General features: G+C 50.2%; 2 protein-coding genes across 2 annotated transcripts; one reads left to right on the plus strand and one right to left on the minus strand.

Moving 5' to 3' along the window:
• Positions 1–3,591: 3,591 nt before the first annotated feature.
• LOC134044367 (solute carrier family 22 member 13-like) lies at positions 3,592–9,260 on the plus strand. Its single transcript, XM_062493577.1, has 10 exons — positions 3,592–3,963; positions 4,939–5,042; positions 5,375–5,529; positions 5,866–6,034; positions 6,466–6,586; positions 7,150–7,244; positions 7,549–7,763; positions 8,218–8,326; positions 8,480–8,690; positions 9,165–9,260. The coding sequence occupies exons 1-10, from the start codon at positions 3,592–3,594 to the stop codon at positions 9,258–9,260; spliced, it is 1,647 nt and encodes a 548-aa protein (XP_062349561.1).
• A 6,241-nt stretch (positions 9,261–15,501) lies between these two features.
• Positions 15,502–21,440, minus strand: LOC134051507 (solute carrier family 22 member 13-like). The gene is made up of 10 exons (XM_062505290.1): positions 21,051–21,440; positions 19,658–19,761; positions 19,057–19,211; positions 18,784–18,952; positions 18,232–18,352; positions 17,574–17,668; positions 16,853–17,067; positions 15,990–16,098; positions 15,659–15,869; positions 15,502–15,528 (listed from the first exon to the last, which is right to left on the minus strand). The coding sequence occupies exons 1-10, from the start codon at positions 21,420–21,422 to the stop codon at positions 15,502–15,504; spliced, it is 1,578 nt and encodes a 525-aa protein (XP_062361274.1). The 5' UTR covers positions 21,423–21,440.
• Between the last annotated feature and the right edge of the window lie 292 nt (positions 21,441–21,732).

The raw sequence follows: 21,732 nt of genomic DNA on the forward strand, positions 1-21,732 counted from the left end.
GACCCAACACGTCACTGCCTGCATGTTCATTTTATTATTGCCTTACTTTAAAGAAAAATACTACTGAGTACGAAGCAGGGGGTTCCACTGCTCTGATGATTTGCCTAAGTGTTTGCTTACATGTGGTTTCATTTTTTTTTCACTTGCTATTTTTGCACAAGTTTTAATACTGAACGGATTTTTTTGGTTCTTTACCTGCTTCTCCTATCTGAAACACCAATGTACATGTTGTTTGGGTCACCTGGATTGCTGAGAAATCTGCTTCTCTTTGGCTGTGTGTTTTAAAACTGCTGGTTTGAATGCTTGCACCTGAAAAAGCAAGCGGAGTCTTAACCCACAGGAGGGGAGTTGCCTTCCCTTGTGTTTGTGTTTTTGAGAAGTTCCTTGACTTTGAGGTGTTAGAAGTCAGCTTCCCTATGTAAACTGCCTTAATTTTATTTTTTTTCTTTATCATTTTGGTTCTCTCCACATGAGTGCCAGGCATGGCATGAGGGCTGAACCTTTTAATTTACATTCAGCAGTCCTTCCTGCTGCTTTCATTCTGCATCTTAGACGTAGTCTGTTCTTGAAGCAGACCAGGGAGGCATGGCTGCCTGGAAACTGGTCATTCAGATGATGAACACAATATCCATGGTCACAGGGAGAGGGGATGTGTGTCACTCTACCTTTGGAACAGATGCACTTCCAAGTGTCCCTGAACCCCAGTTTGGTCATGCCTGGCTGGCCTCCCAACGTGTTCCCCAGTCCTCTGCAAGCTGGTACCCGTGGAACCATCCCTGTCGTGTTTTACAGCAATAAAGCATCACCAGTAGAGTGGCTGTACTGGGCAAAAGTGGGCACTGGGTTTGTCCCTCCTGCACTAAATCCCTTGGGTCGTCGGGCTGCGCGTCAGCCCAAGCCTCGACGTTTGATCAGGATGTCACTGCACCCCTGTCACACACGTATTTAGCTTTTCTTTCCATGTGGTGTTGAAGTTGAGTTTCTACATGAATAATATAAATTATGCTCTGAGTTTGATAAGAGACACTTGTAATGCAATATGTGAATAATAAATGGTGTTGACTTTTTTTTTTCCTACTGTTTCACAGTTGGCCTTTGTAACTGCTCTTGGCTCTGGAGTGTTTTCTACACAGAAATTGTAAGTCTGTGATTTAACATGCAGATGGAAACGAGCTTTGTTTCCATCAGACACAAACAATGCAGAAACAGAGTGGAATGACTACGTTAAATTAGGACTTTTGTTCTGTTTGGTTTGTTGTTTGTTGTTTTTTTTTTTTTTTTAATTTCCAAGTCTTCAGATGAACAATCTGTATTTATATCTTGTTCTCTATGAGCAGCTGTGGAAACTTCCTGAATTGTTCATGTTCTTCTTTAACCACCCCTGTTGCTTGTAGCCTCTGGGTGGATATTGGGTGTGTCCCCATGGGCTGTTTGTAGCCCCATGGCTGGTGAGTGTGAAGGAGACGGAGAGGAAGATGAGAATTTGAGAGTGAGATGATCCCAGGGTGCTGAGCTGTGATGCTCTCTAGAGCCCAGAAAGCAAGTGCCTGATAGCAGGAAGTTGGTGGTGGCTGGCTTGGCCAAATGTGTGTTGGCACCATTTCCTGTTGCCAGACACAAAGGACTCCCCAGTGTCCCCCATTGAGCTTGTTGGCTTGGGAAGAGCAGGCTGGCACCTTGATTTTCCCGTCACCCTGTGCTCAGTGTGGATGTGTTGGGAGCCTTTAGAATACAGAGACAAGGTAGTTGTGGTACAGTATTATTTTCCCTCTGCCTGCATGCCCTGAGGACCTCCTCGTTCATTTGTGTACTGGTGCTGAGGAAGGTTAGGACTCAAACTGCTCAAATGGAACAATGCAGCATCTATTTATTGTTATTCCCCATTTTCCCAAGGCCAGAACTTAGAGAGCTTGAGCTCTTGCTAACCCAAGGTTCCGTAGTTCTTTAATGGAGAAAATAAGTGAGGAAGAAGCTGATGGGTTCTGCTCTATAGATCTCCAGATCTTTTGGGTAGGGTCCAAAATATTTACTTGGGCTATTACAGTGCTAGACAACTGTCTTTTCTGATGTTGTTCCAGTAAGTGCCAATGCTGTTCATAATTGTTTTCCAGTGTCATTAAGAATTTGGTTTTTGTGCAAATTTCTGATCTGAACCTGGAAGCGGGTGGTAATTTCAAGTTAGTTCCTACTTTTGAGGACAATGCTCTGTTAATGAAAACGGATCCTTCTCACAACTTTGGTGTATTGTAGATTATAATGAAAGATGTAAAATAGTCAGGCTTTTTTTCCTTTTTTGGACTTTGTATTTTACTGCATGTGTCTAATTTTTAATCAATAAAGAACAAATTGTCCATTGCCAGGTGTTTGTTGTGTGGTTTGCTTGTCACTGGGTTGGACGGTGTGTCTTGAGGAAGGGGTTTGTCTGGGCATTTCTGTTTTGGGTGGTGGGAGGTGTCCCCTGCCCATGGCAAGGGGCTGGAACTGGATGAGCTTTAAGGTGCCTTCCAACCCAAACCATTCCATGAGTGCATCTCTGCAGGTGCTGTGTGCAGAAATTGAGCCAGGAGGGCACTCAGGATGGTGCCCCGAGAGGTTTGCTCCAAGGATCTGTATGCCCTGTGTAGCTGGGAATGAGAGTTTCCCCATCCCAGAATGCCTCAGGATGACACAGGCTGGTGTGAAAGTGGGAGTATTTATACCCTGACAAGTGGTGAGAGCAGGAACTGCACTCCCTTCTCCACCATAATTGTTCTTTGTGGGTGCCCTCATCGTTCTCAGTGGGGCATCCATGGTCTGTTTTCCAGCATGATTTTCAGTGCCCTTCTCACGGATGCTATGTGGGCAGCAGGAGTATCCAAGTGGCTTTTGGGCACCTCATGGATGTCTCCAACTGGCCCCAGGCAAATGCTTTTCCTACATGAGGGATGGGCTGAGCAGTGCTGGACTCATGTTCTTGATGATCATTTTAGGCATTTGGGCCTCAAGCACCCTTGCCCTGTGTCAAATTTCTCCCTTCCATTTACCCCTTCCCCAAGTCCTCCCTGCATTTAGCCCCCAGCCGCCTACAGGCTGGCCCAGAACTGGTGGGAAGGGGGGACATCCTGTGCCTGGCTTACTTGTGTTGAACAAGGAACCTGCAGAAGACGAAGGAAATGGCAGCTCCCATCCCCTGGAACCACAACTGTCTGCCCTTCCTCATGTCTGCTTCTGCCCATCCATTAATTTAATTCCCTTTATTCCTCTGGGCTGTTCCCAGCTCTGCATCACTGTGGGCTCATTGTGGCCCCTCTGAGCCTTGCTTTCCTGAGTGGTTCAGCAAACGCAGTCCTTGTAGTCACTGTGGAGAAGAGCCTATTCCCTGTCAATGCCACCTGACCCTGGCAGAGGAGGTGGCCCAGGTTCCGTGAAACAGGTCCTTCTGCTCCAGCCAACACTGGATGTTCATGGGGGTGGCACAGGGATGATTAATATATTACATGGTGTACTTCCAGTGACTGCCTATGACTGCAAAGCTTATCTGAGGTTTAAACATTAATTCCGGCCCTCTGGGAAGTCTGTCCTGGCACTGTCCTGTCTCAGACACAGCCACCAATGTCAGGCGTTGGGGAAATTTTGAAAGCAGTTGGTGATTTTGGGCGATTCCAGAAATGCCTGGTACTGCTCTCTGTGATCCCCTGCCTCAGTGTGGCTTTCCACCAGTTTTGCCAGCTTTTCATGGTCCTAGATGTGCCTTACCACTGTGACACCAGCTGGATCCGTGCCATTGGCCCCAACCTGACAGAGGAAGAGCAGCTGAACCTCACCCTGCCCCGGGGCACGGACGGGCAGTTTGAGCAGTGCTCCATGTACTCCCCGGTGGACTGGGACCTCGATTCCATCGTGGCCTACGGGCTGAATGACACACAGAAGTGCAGCAATGGCTGGGTGTACCCCTCGGGACAGCCACCATCCCTGCTGACCGAGGTCTGTATTTGCTGTTTGATGTGCTGGGATGTGGAAGGGACGGGACACCTGAATGGCCACAGTTCCCCCAGAGCTGGTGCCTGACCACGGTGCAGTTGGGATTTGCTGCAGGTGTGAGTTGGGGACCTTGGCTCCAGCACGCAGGCCCCAGGTGTGGTCCTGGAGAGGGTGCAGGCTGTGATAGAGGTGCCAGTAGGGACATGAGTCACTCGTGGAGGGACCTCCAGCCCCTGGGTTTCCCCATCCCTTTGCATGCAGGGGTTGACCTTTCCAACTTAGTATCATGGAATAGTTTGGCTTGGGTGGGTCCTTTAAAAGTTGTTTAGTCTAACCCCCAGCATCATAACTGTTAGCTGAGAAAGATGCTAAGTTAAGATAAAGGAGAGTAGGTTTAGATTAAACATTAGGAAGAAATTCTTGTCTGTGAGGGTGGTAAAGCCCTGGCACAGGTTGCCCAGAGAACCTGGGCTGTCCTATCCTGGAAGTGTTCAGGGCCAGTTTGGATGGGGCTCTGGTCTACTGGTCTAGCATAAGACTTGCCCTGCCCATGGCAAGAGCATCCAAATTAGATGTTCTTTAATGTCCCTTCCAACCCAAGCCAATTAATGGTTCTGTGATCCTTCCTGTGTCACTCTGTCCATTGATGTCCTCTGGATACTGGCAATTGCAGGATATCTCTGACAGAAACTGCTTGTCCCAGGAATTAGCATTGCATCTTTTCTCCTCTGGGAGGTCAGGAAGCAAGCAAGTTGCTTCTGTCCCCAGGCCCACCTAAAGCAAAGTTTTCTAAGAGGCTCCCTTAAGTAGGCTGGGCTGGACACGGCAAACTCCTGCAGGTCCCAGTGCACAGGAGAGGGACCCCACTGAGTGCCCAAAGGGCTTGTCCCACCTCTGACTTGTGCGTCCTGTGCATACTGTGAGGATTCACATCCTTGGAAGAGGGGATACCAAAGCATCTGTTTCTCCTTTCTCCAGTTTGACCTGGTGTGTGATAAGAAGGACCTGAATGACATTTCCCAGGCCATCTACATGGCAGGGCTGCTCCTGGGTTCCATGGTCTTTGGGCCTCTAAGTGACAGGTGAGGAGCCACAACCTGCTGCTTGGGGTTTGTGCAAAGCCAGCACAGCACAGACCAGGTGGTGTGAGCCTGTCTGGACCGTGCACCCTGTGCATTTTGTCACTACTTCTCACTGACAGGGACCCTGACCAAAGTCCTTGGGTCCCATGAGGACATGGCTGCACAGGGAGGGGAAGGGAGGAAGACACAGCACATGTGTACAGTGCTTCACTTATCACCCCACAGTCAACTCTGAGTCTTATCAGGGTGATAAAAATCACTGTATAACTTGCTGGGCTCCTTGCCATCTCCATGGGGTCTCTCCAGATTGTGCCTTCCCTGTTTCTCCCCAGGATTGGCCGCCGACCAGTCATTCTGATCTCCGTCTTCCTCCAGGGCTTGTTTGGCCTGGGAATTGCCTTTGTGCCCCATTTCTATGTGTACATGGCCTTCAGGTGTGTCGTGGGGGCCTCCGTGTCAGGGATCACCATGACAATACTGGCCTTAGGTGAGTAGGATGCCCTTGCCCTAGGGCATCTCGAGATGCAATAGAAAAGTCTTCTCAAGAAATAAAAATATTAATGTTTGACTAGAAAAACACCGTGGCAAGGACAGGTCTTGATCTTCACTGTCCTTTGGTACTTTGGCAACTTTTCAGCCCTCAGTCAGAGCTTTGGGGAGCATCTCTCCCCAGCCAGTTCTCAGAGGAGGGTGAGGGGACGGTGTCCCAGCACAGTAGGTCAGTCTAATCCTCAACACCAGAATGATTCTTCTCCAGGGAAACATCCTGTTTGCCCCAGAGGAAATAATTTGGATGACTCTGAGGCTTCCTTCTTCCTTTCAGCTACAGAATGGATTGGTGTCTCCTCCCGGCCAAAGGCAGTGCTCACTTCTCACTGCTGTTTCGCCATCGGGCAGATGATTTTGGCTGGTTTGAGTTATGGGATTCGTAACTGGAGGCTGCTGGAGATTGCAATATCTGTTCCTATATTTGCCTTTTTCTTCTTCATCAGGTAAATAGGATGGGGACAGAGCTCCTGCAGACATGACAGCAGTGTGAGGGGTGTGAGTGAGGGGGTGGCAGCAGCTCAGAACCAAGCTGAGTCTTTTCCATTGGAGTGCAGGTGCTGGAGGAGCTGCTGCACAGCTCAGCACATCTCCCCGGGGCACTGGGCTGCTGAGAGCAGCAGCTGCTTTGCTTCAGGTCTTCAAATGTGGCCGTTGGAGACATAATGTAGGGGATTTAGACCCATTGATCCCATGGGCCATTGGCTTTAGAGTTGGACTTGTGGATCCTTGTGGGTCCCTTGCAACGCAGAACCTTCTGTGGTCCTGTGATCTGATTCTGTGGTGACCAAGGCTTGCTGGATGTGGTGCCAGGGAAGGGGGCTGTGGGGGAACTCAGCAGGACACAGCAGCGTGTCCTGGCCTCCCCTCCTGGCAGGGTGCTCCCAGAATCAGCTCGCTGGCTGGTGACCAAAGGCAGAATCGAGGAAGCCAAGAAGCTCCTGCAGAAGGCGGCAGCCACCAACAAGCGCAGCCTCCCTCCAGAGCTCCTGGAGCAGGTACTGGGGGGTTCTTGTCCTCAGGCACTGCCCTGGGCCTTGCAGCAGCCCCTGGAGCTCAGCTCATCCCAGAAACATCTCTCCATTTCCACTGGGGATGGTCTGGGCGTGGGCTGCAGGGCTCCAGCTGAGTTACACAGGGACGAGGTCAGCCTGGAGCTTGCTGGGGTGCCCCTGGGGATGTGGGAAGCACTGAAATGCTTCCCTGGTTTTTCTCCTGCCAGGATTCCAGGAGTGGGACTGATGAGCACACAGTCTCTCTTTAGTCTGTGGCTTTCCATGCAGAAATGCCTCAAGGGGAGATCCTTCCTTGCCCACCCCAAAGTTCCTACACTGAGGAAATGAATGTTCATCCTGAGAAACCTGTCAGTCCCCACCCCCTGTGCTGGGCACCCAGGGCACAGAGGCAGGAGCCCAGTCCCACTGGGCTGCCCTCCCTCCCAGAGCACTGGGGGGGTCACAGGCCTGTCCCACCGAGGCTTTCCATGGACCAGAGGTAGAAAAGGAGCTGGACATGGGTTTCCTTTCCCTGCTCTGACTCTTTGATTGTCTGTGTTTTGAAGTTGGAGCCTGAGAAGGAGGTCAAGTCTGCAAGTTTCCTGGATATCTTTCGGAAGAGGCACCTCCAGAAGGTGACTTTAATCATGTCATGTGCCTGGTAAGACATTCCCTGGTGCACATTTCTAGGTGAAAGAAAAGAAAATAAGAGATTAGCAATTATCATTTAGAAATTCACTTTGTGGTTTTTGACTGTTAGTTGATGGGTATTACTGCATCTGGCTGTTCAAGATGCTTTGGTGGCAAGATTATAGCATTTACAGCTTTGGCAGACTTGTGGTGTTCCTCTGGTTTTACATGTTTTTTTGGTATTGCTGTCGGTTGGTCAAAGTGCTGTCATTGAGATCAATGCTTCATTTTGTCATGGCCAACACCTACTCAGTGCCACCCCGCTTGGCTTTCAGGTTTGTGAACAGCTTTGTCTACTATGGGCTGAGTTTGAACGTGACAAATTTTGGCCTGGACATCTACCTGACTCAGCTGGCCTTTGGAGCAGTGGAAATCCCAGCCCGAGCTGGTTGTATCTTCACCCTGCAGAGGTTTGGGAGGAGGAAAACGCAGGCTGTTCTCCTGGTGCTGAGTGGCCTGGTGTGTCTGGTCATCACTGGCATCCCTGAAGGTGAACGACCTCGTCCCAAACTGAGAGGACATCCTCTGGGACGGGGAGGCACAGACCCCCCAACCCTTTCCTTGCTGGTTCTGTCCTCCCAGCCAGGGTGGCTCACATCCCTCTAGGCCTGAGCTGACCCTGGCCTAGCTGAACTCACAGGGCCCATTCCAAAAGCCCAAATCTTTACTTGCTGGTGGTGATAGCAGAGGGCAGAACTGCGCCCAGCCGGGCCCCTGTGAACAGAGCTGTGCTCTGGAAAATTGAATACCTGGGGAGGTGAGGTGATGGATGTAGAGTGCACTGCAAGTGGCCACCAGGCTAGAGCAGCCTGGGCCACACTCACTGTCAGAAGCCATGGCTCCCTGCAGGTGACACACTTGTCCCTGCAATCCCCAGTCACCATCTGGGAGTGGTGCTGAGCCCTCTCCCATCCCATAGCAGCCATCTCTCCTCCTCTCCCCAGACCAGCCCGTGGCAACCACCATCCTGGCCACCATTGGCAAGTTTGCTGCCTCAGCCTCCTTCTCCACCTCGTATGTCTATGCTGCCGAGCTGTTCCCCACGGTTGTCAGGTGAGCTCTCCCCACACGTGGGAGCTTCCCTGTGCCGTGGCTGGCAGTGGTGATGGTTCAGGAGCCCTCTTGTCCCATGGCCACTCTCAGCCCCGTGGTGTCCTGGGGGTGCTGAGCCCTGCCCACAGCTCCCACTGCCCCTCGGTCCCACAGGCAGACGGGCGTGGGGCTGTGCTCCATGTCAGCACGGGTGGCCGGGATCCTGGCCCCGCTGGTCCGTCTCCTGGGCCGGTACCACGGTGCCATCCCCATGGCCATCTTCGGCAGTGCCCCCGTGCTGGGGGGGCTGCTCTGCGTCCTGCTCCCCGAGACCCGCGGCACCGAGCTGGCAGATGACACGGGGGCCGGCTGCCCCCCGGCTGAGGTGGGTCCCTGGGGTGTCCCTGGGGTGGGCATGTGGGGACCCAGCGCTGGGGGAGCCCCTTGGTGTTGCATGTGCTGGGGGTTTCTTCAGGAGTTGCAGAGGTGGGAGAGCATGGAGTGCCTGTCTGGACGGAGGGGAGGAGACCCCATAATCGGGCTTGTGGAGGTCATCCCTTCATTCCCGTCCGTGGGATAGAACAGCCAGGGCTTTCCTCTCTCTGCCCTCCTCAGGAAAGCGTTGGTGCCTTGTAGCCACATCCTCTGGCTTTCACCCTCTCACAGCTCCCAGCCCTCATTCCCCATGGGACCAGGTGGAATTTCACCCAATACTTTTGTTGTCTTGCTGGGAGAAGGATGTCCACTGGAACAGTAGGGAATGGGATGCAGGTTGCTGAAGCCTGCCTGTCTCAGGGACAGCTGCCACCAGCTCATTGCACACCCTTCCTTGCTTTTACACCCTTTTCCCTTTCATCAGGTCTGTGAAAATGCCACCAGCGACTCTCAGAATGGGCAGGTGAAAGGAAAAGGTTGCGGCCAAGACAATGACAGCATGAAGACCACGTACTTCTAGCTGGGTCTGCAGGTGGCTGTGGATAAGGGCAGCCCAGTGCTGTGTGGGTGCTGAGGACAGGAGGGTCTCTCCGTCACAGGACACCACCACTGCTCAGGCCCTCACTGCCAATTCTTGGGTGTCCTTGTCTATTTTGTCTTTCTGTATCTCCCTCTGTAGCTTGTCCTCAGGCACTGCAGGGTGTCACTGGTGTCCAACAGAGAAAATTCTGGCTCTCACCAGAGAAAATTGGGTGATTTTAACTTGAGGGGAAAAAAGAAAGAAATCAAGAATTAGAATGGAGGCCCTTTCTCTTTGTTTTTCCTGTTATGTCTCTAGGAAGGTGAGACTGTAAACTTTGTCCAGTGAGACATCCACTAGAGCATTCAATAAACTTGCAAGAGAGAACTGGGCTCACTAACAAGAGAGCTGGAGCAGATGCAGCACTGAAAATAATCTCACACTTGAACTGAGTGATTTATCATGACTGTCTAGCAAGATCATCCTGTTCTCTCATAAAAAACACTCCTTTTTTTTTTATTTGAGATACTCAGCTGAGAAAAAAAATGTGATGGAAGAAACAGCATGCAGGGGGCAAGGATGTCTAACAGGCAGCAGAATTTTCACTTTAGTGCTGGTGGCCTTGAATTGATGCCTGTCACTATGCTTTGGGCATGGAAAATGATGCTGTTGGGTGCAGTGTGGGACCAATTTGATTCATTTCATTCCAGGAAACTGAGGGATGTTGTGGAAGTTGGTCTCTTAGAAAAAAGTGCAAATCTTTCTGGGAAATGTCAAGTCTTTTCTACTCTGTTCTAATCTATTCCTTTTTTGCTGGATCCATTTTGCCTTTGAAAGATTTAGGACTACTTTTATCTTATACTGTGAAGAAAAAAATAGCGTTTTCCCTGTGCTTCCTTTCATGCTATCTCATGTCCCTCAGTCCAACTTTCTTTTCCCACTGGGAGGGTACAGATATAACCTGGAAATTGCACATGGTGGTTCTTCATCTTTGACTGTACATCTCAAAGGTCGTTTTCTGGTAGTGTCAAAAAATGTTAAACCTGAGTATTTCTCCTCTCCACTGCCCTGCCTTCTTGTTTTCCATGGACCAAAGCACCTCATGGATATTCAGTTTAATCAAGACAGTTTTGGATAAAACCAGTGCCAGGTGACAATGTCCTGCCAGGAGGGACTGGCTGTGGTGCCATTTTCTCTCTGGCACTGCTTTTCAGAGGATTTGCTGTGGTGCAAAGGACAGAGGAGCTCAGTCCTTTGTCCTTTCATTGGAAAAGGCTAGGGAGTGCCTCCTTCAGGCTTTTATGGCAAACAAAGCATTGAGGGTAAAGGATGAAGGAAGAGCTTGTAGCCAAATGTACAGTTATTGAAGGAACCACTTTGGAAGGGAGTTGTACTTTGAGACTCTCTGTTTTAGCTCATTTCATAAATAAAGGTGTCTAACCACAGCTGCTGTACTTCTGCTTCCAGCTCTTTTGTGCCTCCAGGGGGCTGAAGATCCATTTCATGGAATCTTGGAGTGGTTTGGGTGGGAAGGGACCTTAAAGATCATCTCATTCCAAACCCCCCCTGCCACATGGAGGGGCAATCTCCACTATCCCAGGTTGCTCCAGGCCCCATCCAACCTTGCCTTGGACACTTCCAGGGATCCAGAGGCAGCCACAGTTTCTCTGGGCAGCCTGTGCTGGGGCCTCACCATCTCACAGGGAAGGATTTCTTGCTAACATCTAATCTATATCTCGCCTCTGTCAGTTTTAAGCCATTCCACCTTGTCCTGTCACTCCATGCTCTTATCCCAAGTCCCTCTCCAATTTTCCTGGAGCCCTTTAGGCAATGTAAGGGGCTCTGAGGTTTCCCTGGGTTCTTCTCTCCTTCAGGCAGAATAATCCAAACTCCCTCAGCCTTTTCTCATAGGAGATTTTTCAATTCCTCTAATCATATTTGTAGCCTCCTCTGGATTCACTCCAAAAGCTCTGTATTATATTTTATCTGCTCCTCTCTGGATCACTGAACCTTGTCAGTTTGAATACCCCTTGACCGTGCACTTGAAGGGCACCTGAACAGCTTGACTCACATTTTGCCCAGCTCAGCACAAGTGGGAGGATGTCCAGTGTGTTTGCAGTGCCTTAATGTCACTCCTAGCCAGCCCACACATGGCCTTGCACTGTAATGAGTAGAGGTGACAGCACAAAGTGGAGCCCGGAGTGCTGGAACAGTTTGTGGGAATGCAAACATAAACCTGTGGGAATGCAAATACACTTTTGCATGTACGAAGTGGGCTCTCATCATTGTGAGGCCATAGGCAAAGGCTAAAATGTGACCTAAAGAATAACTAAGGCAAAGAGGATGACTCCATACTGAAGGGAGGAAGCCAAAAGGCAAAAGGACAAAATGGGGAGAGAGGTTTATCTGGGAAGAGCAGATTGTCTCATTTTAGAGGCAAATTTAGGAGAAGATGCTCTGGAATGAGTGTTTCTCCTAATAAAATAAAAGGCTTCATTATTCCCTTTTTCTGTCAATGAAGAAGTGGATACTAGTGGGTGAAAGTGAAAAAACCCAAGTGTTTATTGACAAACTGCCCATATGGCAAAGGAAAAAAATGAATAAATGCTAGATATTGAACTGTCATAACTTTGCCCCCAACACACATACACACACCCACAGCAGAACAAAAAAAACTCCACATGCCAGGGTAAGAAACAAACAGACTGGCTGTGAGGCAGGGGAAACAGAATGGCACAAGGTTTTTGTCTCAGGAAAGGAAAAAAACTTCATGCAGCAGCTTGGGCGAAACAGGTGGGAACCCGTGGAACCTCTGGCACTGGTCTCCTCCTCACAGCAAATTAAACATGGATTTTAGTGCCTTTTCTCTTGTTGGTTCAGGTTTCCCTGAGGTCTTGGACCGGGTGGAGCAGCTCCTGCACCCCCACCTGATCAGCTCCTGCTGATTGTCAGATCTTGGACCAAAACTAACCCAGCAGTTCAAGGAAAAAAACAAAATCTGCCAAAGAATTGCTGCTGCAGTCTCTTCAGGCCACGAAAAGGGGACTAAAGAGACTTCTTGCTTAAGCTAATAAAAAACCAAGCTAGCTTAGCAAATGTCTTGGGGTGATTTTATGATAGTACTCTATTCCCTAATTGTCTGCTTTATGCCCAGATATGGCTGCTGTAGCTTTGAGATGGATCTGGGTGAGGACTGGGAGCCTGGGAACCCCTGCAAGGGCTTTGTCAGAAACAAACCCTGACATGCTCGGACCCATGTGGTGGACACTGGCAGTTACCTTTTTTTTTTTTTTTTTTTTTTTTTTTTTTTTTTTTTTTTTTTTTTGTGGCTTAAGCAAGAAGTTTCTTTTTTTCTTTCCCTACCTTTTTCCCTGATCGGCAGCAGTGATCCTCCAGTTTTTTATCTTGAACTCTTTGGGCTTGTTTTTTGGTCTGAAATCAGACAATTGCTGAGATGGACCAGAATGTGCAGGGGACCTGTGGGAGCCACTCTGAGCCTGAGACCTCAGAAAAAAAAAGCTGAACCAACAAGAGAAAGGACACCAAAATCTCACCAGCTTCATCTGCTGTGAGGAGGAGACCAATGCCAGAGGTTCAGCAGGTTCCCATCTGTTTTGCCTGAGCTGCTACATGAACTCTTTTTTTTTTTTCCCCTTCCCTGAGACAAAGGGGCCACTGCCATTTTTGCCTTCTCAGCCATGAGGCCAGCCAGCCTGTTTATTTCTTCCCTAGGAATTTTGAGTTTTTTGGAGGGCAGAGGGTAAGGTTCTGAAAATTAATATCTAGGATTCATTCAATCATTTTCTGTGCCGTGTGGGCACCTCGCTTTGTTAATAAACAGGTTTTTTTCACTTTCACCTGCTGGTATTAATTTCTCTCATCAGCAAAAGGCATCACTGAAGCACTTCTCTTAGGAGAAGTCATTAATTCCAGAGCATTTTTTCCTGATTTTTTCTCTAAACTGAGACAGCAGCAAAGTAAAGTTCAGTCTGTGCTGCACCCATCACACCCTGGAGTGAGTCTTGGAACAAAGCCCGTGCAGGAGCCCCCAAGGCTCACATGCATCCCTCAGACCAACCTTAGAGTACAGCAGCCATTTCTGCACATAAAGGAGATGATCAGGAATAGAGGATCATCATAAAATCACCCCAAGATGCGGAAGTAGGGCTGAAATAGCTCCTTTTGTCAGAGGAGTCCCACAGGACCACTGAGATAATCAGCACATTTTCAGTGTCAGTGGCACCAACAAACTGTGCTGAAATCCTGGCAGTGGGGCAGAGGTGTCAGGATCCTGGACCTTCCCCTTTACCTAGAGGACAGCAGCATCTCCTTTCACTTGACCCCATGCTGGGAAACCCCAGGTCCACGAGAAGAGCAAAGCTTGCATAAAAGGGACCCAGCCGGGAATGGCTGAGGAGGTGAGGAGATGAGCATTAAAGCTGCTCTCCTGACTGTGCAAAACAGTCATAGAATCATTGGTTCATTTAGGGTAGAAAGACCTCTAAGACCACTAAGCTCCAGCCACCAGCCCAGCACTGCCACATCCACCACGAAACCACGCCCTGAAATGACACAGCTGCGTGTCTTTTAGACACCCCCAAGAATGGTGATTCCACCAGTGGCCTGGGCAGCCTGTTCCAGTGTTGGGCAACCCTTGTGGAGAGGGAATTTTCCCTATTCAATTTCAGCCTTCTGTGGTGCAACTTGGGGCCATTTCCACTTGTCCTGTCATGTTTTACCTGGGAGAAGAGACCAATGCCCACCTGGTTGCACTCTTCTGCCAGGGCTTGTAGAGAGTGAGAGAGTTCCCTCTGAGCCTCCTTTTCTCCAGGCTGAGCTCCCCCAGCTCCCTTAGCTGAGGAGGGTGCTCCAGCTCCTTCCCCAGTTCTGTTTCCTTCGGTGCCAAAGCCCAGATCTTGCAAACTCCCTATCCCATCTCCAACCACGGCCGTGTTCCACATGACTGGGGTGAATTTGTACACCAAAGCCAATGCAGAAAATGAATATCAGATCCAGGCACATCTGGTCTCGACTTGGGACAACCCAGCCCTCAAGGCACCATGTACTAGAGCACAAAGAGATTGGAAACCAAAGGGTGCAGCAAATCTGAGTGAGCAGCCTTCTTCCTTGAGAGTAGTGATGTGCTGGAGGACATGGATCCATTGGAGGGCACTGAGATACATCCTCTGCTGTCAAACAAATTAGAGGGGAGAGGAGCCCACCCTTCTCTTTTGCATGACACTAGATGACACTAAAATATCATGACTGAGCTGGCAGCAGGCAACTAAAGGTCACTGTAAAAGGCTCACCATGACTGAGGAAAGCTGTCCAAATGCCCACACAGTTTGGCATGGAAGTGCAGCATTCCCATGCAATTTCAGGAAGCTTCTACAGCTGCTAGTAGAGAAAATAAATGCAGATTGTTTATTGGAAGACTTTGAAAAAGGAAAAAAATCCTTACTGAACTCAGCCACTCTGCTTTAACACTCTGTTTCTACGTTGTTTGTGTCTGATGGAAACAAAGCTCGTTTCCATCTGCATGTTAAATCACAGACTTACAATTTCTGTGTAGAAAACACTCCAGAGCCAAGAGCAGTTACAAAGGCCAACTGTGAAACAGTAGGAAAAAAAAAAGTCAACACCATTTATTATTCACATATTGCATTACAAGTGTCTCTTATCAAACTCAGAGCATAATTTATATTATTCATGTAGAAACTCAACTTCAACACCACATGGAAAGAAAAGCTAAATACGTGTGTGACAGGGGTGCAGTGACATCCTGATCAAACGTCGAGGCTTGGGCTGACGCGCAGCCCGACGACCCAAGGGATTTAGTGCAGGAGGGACAAACCCAGTGCCCGCTTTTGCCCAGTACAGCCACTCTACTGGTGATGCTTTATTGCTGTAAAACACGACAGGGATGGTTCCACGGGTACCAGCTTGCAGAGGACTGGGGAACACGTTGGGAGGCCAGCCAGGCATGACCAAACTGGGGTTCAGGGACACTTGGAAGTGCATCTGTTCCAAAGGTAGAGTGACACACATCTCCTCTCCCTGTGACCATGGATATTGTGTTCATCATCTGAATGACCAGTTTCCAGGCAGCCATGCCTCCCTGGTCTGCTTCCAGAATTATGGAATCAGACTAGAGTGTTAGTAGATGTCTGTCCAATCACTGCTTCCTCTCTGAGCATCTGCAGACATCCTTCTCTAAGTCCCTGTCATCATCTCTGGTGTCTTAATGACACTCTTCACTTTTCTGCTCCTAAAGATAAGAAGGAAAGAGGAGGACATGAGACTGCATTCGTTCCTGATTCTGACATTTTTTCTTTTCCTTAAATTTGCAGTTTTGGATAATTGTTTTTCCCCTTAAATTCAGAGTTCCCTGTACCCACCTCAGGGGGAAGTTGGTCATTCCCTGTGTCATCTGCCAGGTCAAGGCCACGTGTCTCGGGCAGCAGGATGCAGAACAGGGCCACCACCACAGGGATGCTCCCAAAGATGGCCATGGGGGTGGCCCGGTGGTACCGGTCCAGGGGAATGATCAGTGGGGCCAGGATCCCGGCCACCCTTGCCATGGTGGAGCACAGCCCCACACCCGTCTGCCTGGGGGAGAGAGGGACAGAGGGAGGTGTGAGCAGGGCTCAGCACTCTTGGACTGCACGTGGCCCCTTCGCCACCTCCAGCCTTGGCCAAAGGAAGCCCAGGTGTGTGGGGAGGGCTCACCTGACAGTGGTGGGGAAGAGCTCAGCGGCGTAGACGTAGGAGGTGGAGAAAGTTGCCGTGGCTGTGAACTTGCCAATGACTGCCAGGACGGTGATTGCCACAGCCTGCTCTGAGGGGAGGAGGAGAGACAACCACTGTAACCTCCAGGGGGATGCTTCACTTGGGACCAGAACTCTCTGCAGTGGGATTTCTTGGCGTGGCCCTTTCTAATAGACTTGTTAAGCAAACTTACGACCTAACCCATTGGAAATGATCCCCAGCACACCTTTACCTGGAAAATATCCTCTGGCAAAGAGAACCCAGATTTCTCCTGAGCCCTTGGGCATTTTCTAGATCTGCAACTGAAGCGAGCTGCTGAGGCACCACAGGTGTTTGGGGAGTGCTTGGTTGGAAATGCCACATCCCTGATCTTGAAAGCATTGGGAAGCCCCACTGCTACCTTCAGCCTCACTCACAGCACTGGCACAGCAGCAGGAGAGGGGTATGGACTGGGGCACAAAGAGATGCAAACAGATGTCAGGGAGTGGGCATTTGCTTTTTCTCTTCTAAGAAAGGGAGACATGGCGGCTTTTAAAGCACTTCTGCTATACCTTTCTGCCAGGAGGTGTCTAGTGGGTGGTGGTGTCTAATGGATATTGCTTGCCAAGGGCTGGGAGCTGTGGAAGAACCAGGCACAGCCCTGAGGGAGAAGGAATGCAAGGTGAGGGGAAGCCAGAATGTTGGGGATGAAGCACCCTGGGCTGTGACAGTGGAGGCAGCTAAGCCCGTGGGTCTGAACATGGCATGGGAGGAGGATGGGTCTGAACAAGGGTAGGGATGTCCAGGGCTCTGCCTAGCTCTGCTCAGAGATTGGGAAAGCTCACCTTCAGGGATGCCAGTGAGGATGAGACACAACAGGCCAGACAGCAGCAGAAGAGTGCCCTGCACTTTCTTCCTCCCAAACCACTCCAGCAGGAAAATGCAGGAAATTCGAGCTGGAAGCTCCACTGCCCCGAAGGCCAGCTGTGTCAGGTAGATGTTCAGACCAAAATCTGTCACGCTGAGGCTTAGCCCATAGTAGACAATGCTGTCTGCAAACCTGAAATTCAAGTAAAGCAGAATAGAACACGTCACCAGATGGTTTTTTGGAGGTTTATAACCAAAAATTAGAAAGGTTAGAATACATGCAACTAGTTTAAACCGCCAACAATCTCTGTTTTGGTTCTAGTCACCACCTTTGAAAGTTCTGTGGGACACAGTTGCAGGAGATAAAGCAGAATGGATCTCCTTATGGTCAGCAAATTCTAGACTGAAAGCCAAAAGCTACTAGGTAGGCTCAAAACTACTCCAAGGCCCAGGGATTGCCAAAGCTGGAATTACTCAAGCTTTTCCAGCAAAACCCATAGTAATATCATGGATAATCATCTTCTTCCCATGTACAGACATGGTAAATCTGGTCCAGTATGTGGAGGTAGGATGATAACAGATAAAGACATACACATATATATTGCCAGAAAAGTCACTTTAATTTACCAATCTTGACAACCATCAAGTTCTTTCCTTTCACCTCGTAGCATTAACAGAGGGGACCAGGGAATGTCTTACCAGACACATGACATGATTAAAGTCACCTTCTGGAGGTGCCTCTTCCGAAAGAGATCCAGGAAACTTGCAGACTTGACCTCCTTCTCAGGCTCCAACTTCAAAACACAGACAATCAAAGAGTCAGAGCAGGGAAAGGAAATCCATGTCCAGCTCCTTTTCTACCTCTGGTCCATGGAAAGCCTCGGTGGGACAGGCCTGTGACCCCCCCAGTGCTCTGGGAGGGAGGGCAGCCCAGTGGGACTGGGCTCCTGCCTCTGTGCTCTGGGTGCCCAGCACAGGGGGTGGGGACTGACAGGTTTCTCAGGATGAACATTCATTTCCTCAGTGTAGGAACTTTGGGGTGGGCAAGGAAGGATCTCCCCTTGAGGCATTTCTGCATGGAAAGCCACAGACTAAAGAGAGACTGTGTGCTCATCAGTCCCACTCCTGGAATCCTGGCAGGAGAAAAGCCAGGGAAGCTTTTCAGTGCTTCCCACATCCCCAGGGGCACCCCAGCAAGCTCCAGGCTGACCTCGTCCCTGTGTAACTCAGCTGGAGCCCTGCAGCCCACGCCCAGACCATCCCCAGTGGAAATGGAGAGATGTTTCTGGGATGAGCTGAGCTCCAGGGGCTGCTGCAAGGCCCAGGGCAGTGCCTGAGGACAAGAACCCCCCAGTACCTGCTCCAGGAGCTCTGGAGGGAGGCTGCGCTTGTTGGTGGCTGCCGCCTTCTGCAGGAGCTTCTTGGCTTCCTCGATTCTGCCTTTGGTCACCAGCCAGCGAGCTGATTCTGGGAGCACCCTGCCAGGAGGGGAGGCCAGGACACGCTGCTGTGTCCTGCTGAGTTCCCCCACAGCCCCCTTCCCTGGCACCACATCCAGCAAGCCTTGGTCACCACAGAATCAGATCACAGGACCACAGAAGGTTCTGCGTTGCAAGGGACCCACAAGGATCCACAAGTCCAACTCTAAAGCCAATGGCCCATGGGATCAATGGGTCTAAATCCCCTACATTAAGTCTCCAACGGCCACATTTGAAGACCTGAAGCAAAGCAGCTGCTGCTCTCAGCAGCCCAGTGCCCCGGGGAGATGTGCTGAGCTGTGCAGCAGCTCCTCCAGCACCTGCACTCCAATGGAAAAGACTCAGCTTGGTTCTGAGCTGCTGCCACCCCCTCACTCACACCCCTCACACTGCTGTCATGTCTGCAGGAGCTCTGTCCCCATCCTGCTTACCAGATGTAGAAGAAAAGGGCTAATATAGGAGCAGATCCTGCAATCTCCAGCAGCCTCCAGTTACGAATCCCGTAACTCAAACCAGCCACCATCATCTGCCCCATGGCAAAAGCCGTGTGAGCAATCAGCACTGCCTTTGGCCGGGAGGAGACACCAACCCATTCTGTAACTAAGAGGAAAAAACAAAGCTTCAGGCTTCACTTTGGGTTCTCTTTTGTTATTGTGTTTTGGGAGGCCACGTATGCTGCCTCAGGGCAAGGGCCTCCCACTCACCCAGGGATACGACTGTAATCATAATTCCTGACACTGCAGCTCCCACGACACACCTGAAGGCCATGAACACATAGAAATGGGGCACAAAGGCAATTCCCAGGCCAAACACACCCTGGATGAGTATGCAGATGAGAAAGACTGGCCGTCTGCCTATCCTGTGGAAGAAGAGGGAAGATCCAGTCAGTACCCAGAGAGACCCCATGGGGAGAGGGAAGAGCCCAGGAGGGATGCAAAGTGACTTGAGAACCAGAGATTTGGCATCTATGTGAACATAGCTCTTCTATACACCCCAATAAATAATGTGTGGAAACACCAGTGTCTCCAGTGTTGGCCCATCATGGTTCTGGCAAAGCCTGAGACACCAGCAAGGGCTAAACTTGTGATTCCTGAAGAACAGCCCCACAAGGCTGTATCTGCCTCTCTTTTCAACCCCCAGACATTTCCAGACCTCTCAGATGGCCCCAGACACCCTATCTCAGGCAAGGGGATTGAGTCTTGTGAAGGGAGCAGTTCTTGTTCAGTGCATGGACAGTCTGCACCCTCATCTGGGATATCCCTGGATTTTGGGCAGTGTCTCTGGGAAGGAACTGTGTTTCCTCACCTGTCACTTAGCATCCCAAAGAGCATGGCTCCTATGAGAAGTCCAGCCATGTAGATGGACTGGGAGACATCATTCAGGACCGCCCTGTCACACACCAGGTCAAACTGGAGGGAGGAAAACATAGATGTTGTTGCTTTGGACAGACACCAGCTGCTTTCTGGGGGTGGGCAGCCTTTCTGGTTCACGGTGGATCCAGGATCTGGGTGCCTGAGCTCTTGCTCCAGCCCCTGGGAGCAGAGAACCCTTCGCAAGGGCTTGAGCCCTTCATGGTGAACACTTAGGACACAAATCAATGGTGAGATGGACACATGAGGTGCTCAGCATGCCTCTGCATCCTGTACATGTCTGCTGGGTACTGGGATCTGCAGGATTCCCCTCCAGCCCAAACACCCCTGAGGGAGTGTCCTGGTTGGCAAGGTTTGTTTAAAGTGTGACCTTGGGCTGAGAGCTGTATCAGTTTTCTTCTCTGGATGAAAAGGCAGGACAGGATGGAAAAAGTAGGAGAGAAGTGGTTTTTTTCTGATAAAAAATCAGGGGATCAGCAGAGGAATGGGAAGGGATGTAGCTGCTGAAACCTCCAGAGAAGCCTTGTCTGAAATGGACTCGGTGCTTCAGGGACACCAAGGAGCCTTTGCAAATGCCGGAGGCTGGGATTTCTTCTCTATTCCAGCTAAGAGGAAGGGATTTGTGAGAAACTTCTGGAGTTGACAGATAGGCAAGGAGGGAGGAGGAATGAGGGAAAGTGAGAAAGGAATAAAGGTCCACAGAGGGAGAATCACAGAATCATGGAATCATTTAGGTTGAAAAAGACCTCCAAGAGTGTAAAGTACAACCTTTGACAGACCTCTGCCATGTAAACTAGAAGGTGGGAGATGAGGAAGAATGGAAAAGATGAGCATGCTGATAAACAAGGCTTTTGCTCAGCTGCATGGCCCCTGGCATGTCTTGTTGCAGCCCTGAAGGTTTCTGAAGGCCCAAGAAATATCAAAGACAACCACTTGGAAGGTAAATGTCTTTCACAGAGAAGATGATTTAAATAGAACCAGGCTGAAGAACAGGGGATGCTGCAGCAGGGATACCCGAAAGGTGCCTCCAGGCAGATACATCATGAAGTGATGCGTCTGGATACTGGAAAGGGAACAGATGGTGGGCAGAACATGTGCTGGACTCACACCCCCATCATTGTCTGTGCCCTCCCCAGGCACCTTCACCATGGCCTTTCTGCAACAACCTCCCAGGGATTCCAGCTGCCATCTGTGTGATGGAGGCAAAATCCTGCAGTAAATCTCAACCTGATTGCACCACAGCTGGCACTGGCTGACCAAATCACAGGCCAGGATATTCCCATCCCCTCCTTTCCGTGCCCCTGTCTCATCAAACAGCAAATACAGACCTCGGTCAGCAGGGATGGTGGCTGTCCCGAGGGGTACACCCAGCCATTGCTGCACTTCTGTGTGTCATTCAGCCCGTAGGCCACGATGGAATCGAGGTCCCAGTCCACCGGGGAGTACATGGAGCACTGCTCAAACTGCCCGTCCGTGCCCCGGGGCAGGGTGAGGTTCAGCTGCTCTTCCTCTGTCAGGTTGGGGCCAACGGCACGGATCCAGCTGGTGTCACAGTGGTAAGGCACTTCCACAACCATGAACACTTGGCCAACCATTTGGAAAGGATTGAGGAGTAGTGGGAGGGAGACGAGCAGGATCAGCAGTTTCTGATAGAGCCCACACTCCCCCAGAGCACGTAAAAGATCTCCAAACTCAGCCATGGCGAGCGCCTCTGTGGCCAGGCTGCACTGGTGCCTATGGCTTAAATAGGCAAATATTAATATTTAAACTGTGTGAGCACTAAAGCCCTAATCCAGTGTGATAAAATGAACACCTGTATTAGCACACCAGTCCATTATGAAGATACAGTGCAGTCCTCCAGGCTGCACTTTGTCACCAGCCATTCCCTACCTGCTCTTGGGAGTAGAACAAAGGTGCCAGAGCACTGACACTCTTGGACACAGTATAGTGACATCTTGTTCTTTCCCTGAACACATCTTTCCCTGACACATCCTGAGATGTGTCTCAAGG

Source organism: Cinclus cinclus, chromosome 1 (assembly GCF_963662255.1).
Source record: "Cinclus cinclus chromosome 1, bCinCin1.1, whole genome shotgun sequence".
In the NCBI taxonomy this organism is placed as follows: Eukaryota; Metazoa; Chordata; class Aves; order Passeriformes; family Cinclidae; genus Cinclus; species Cinclus cinclus.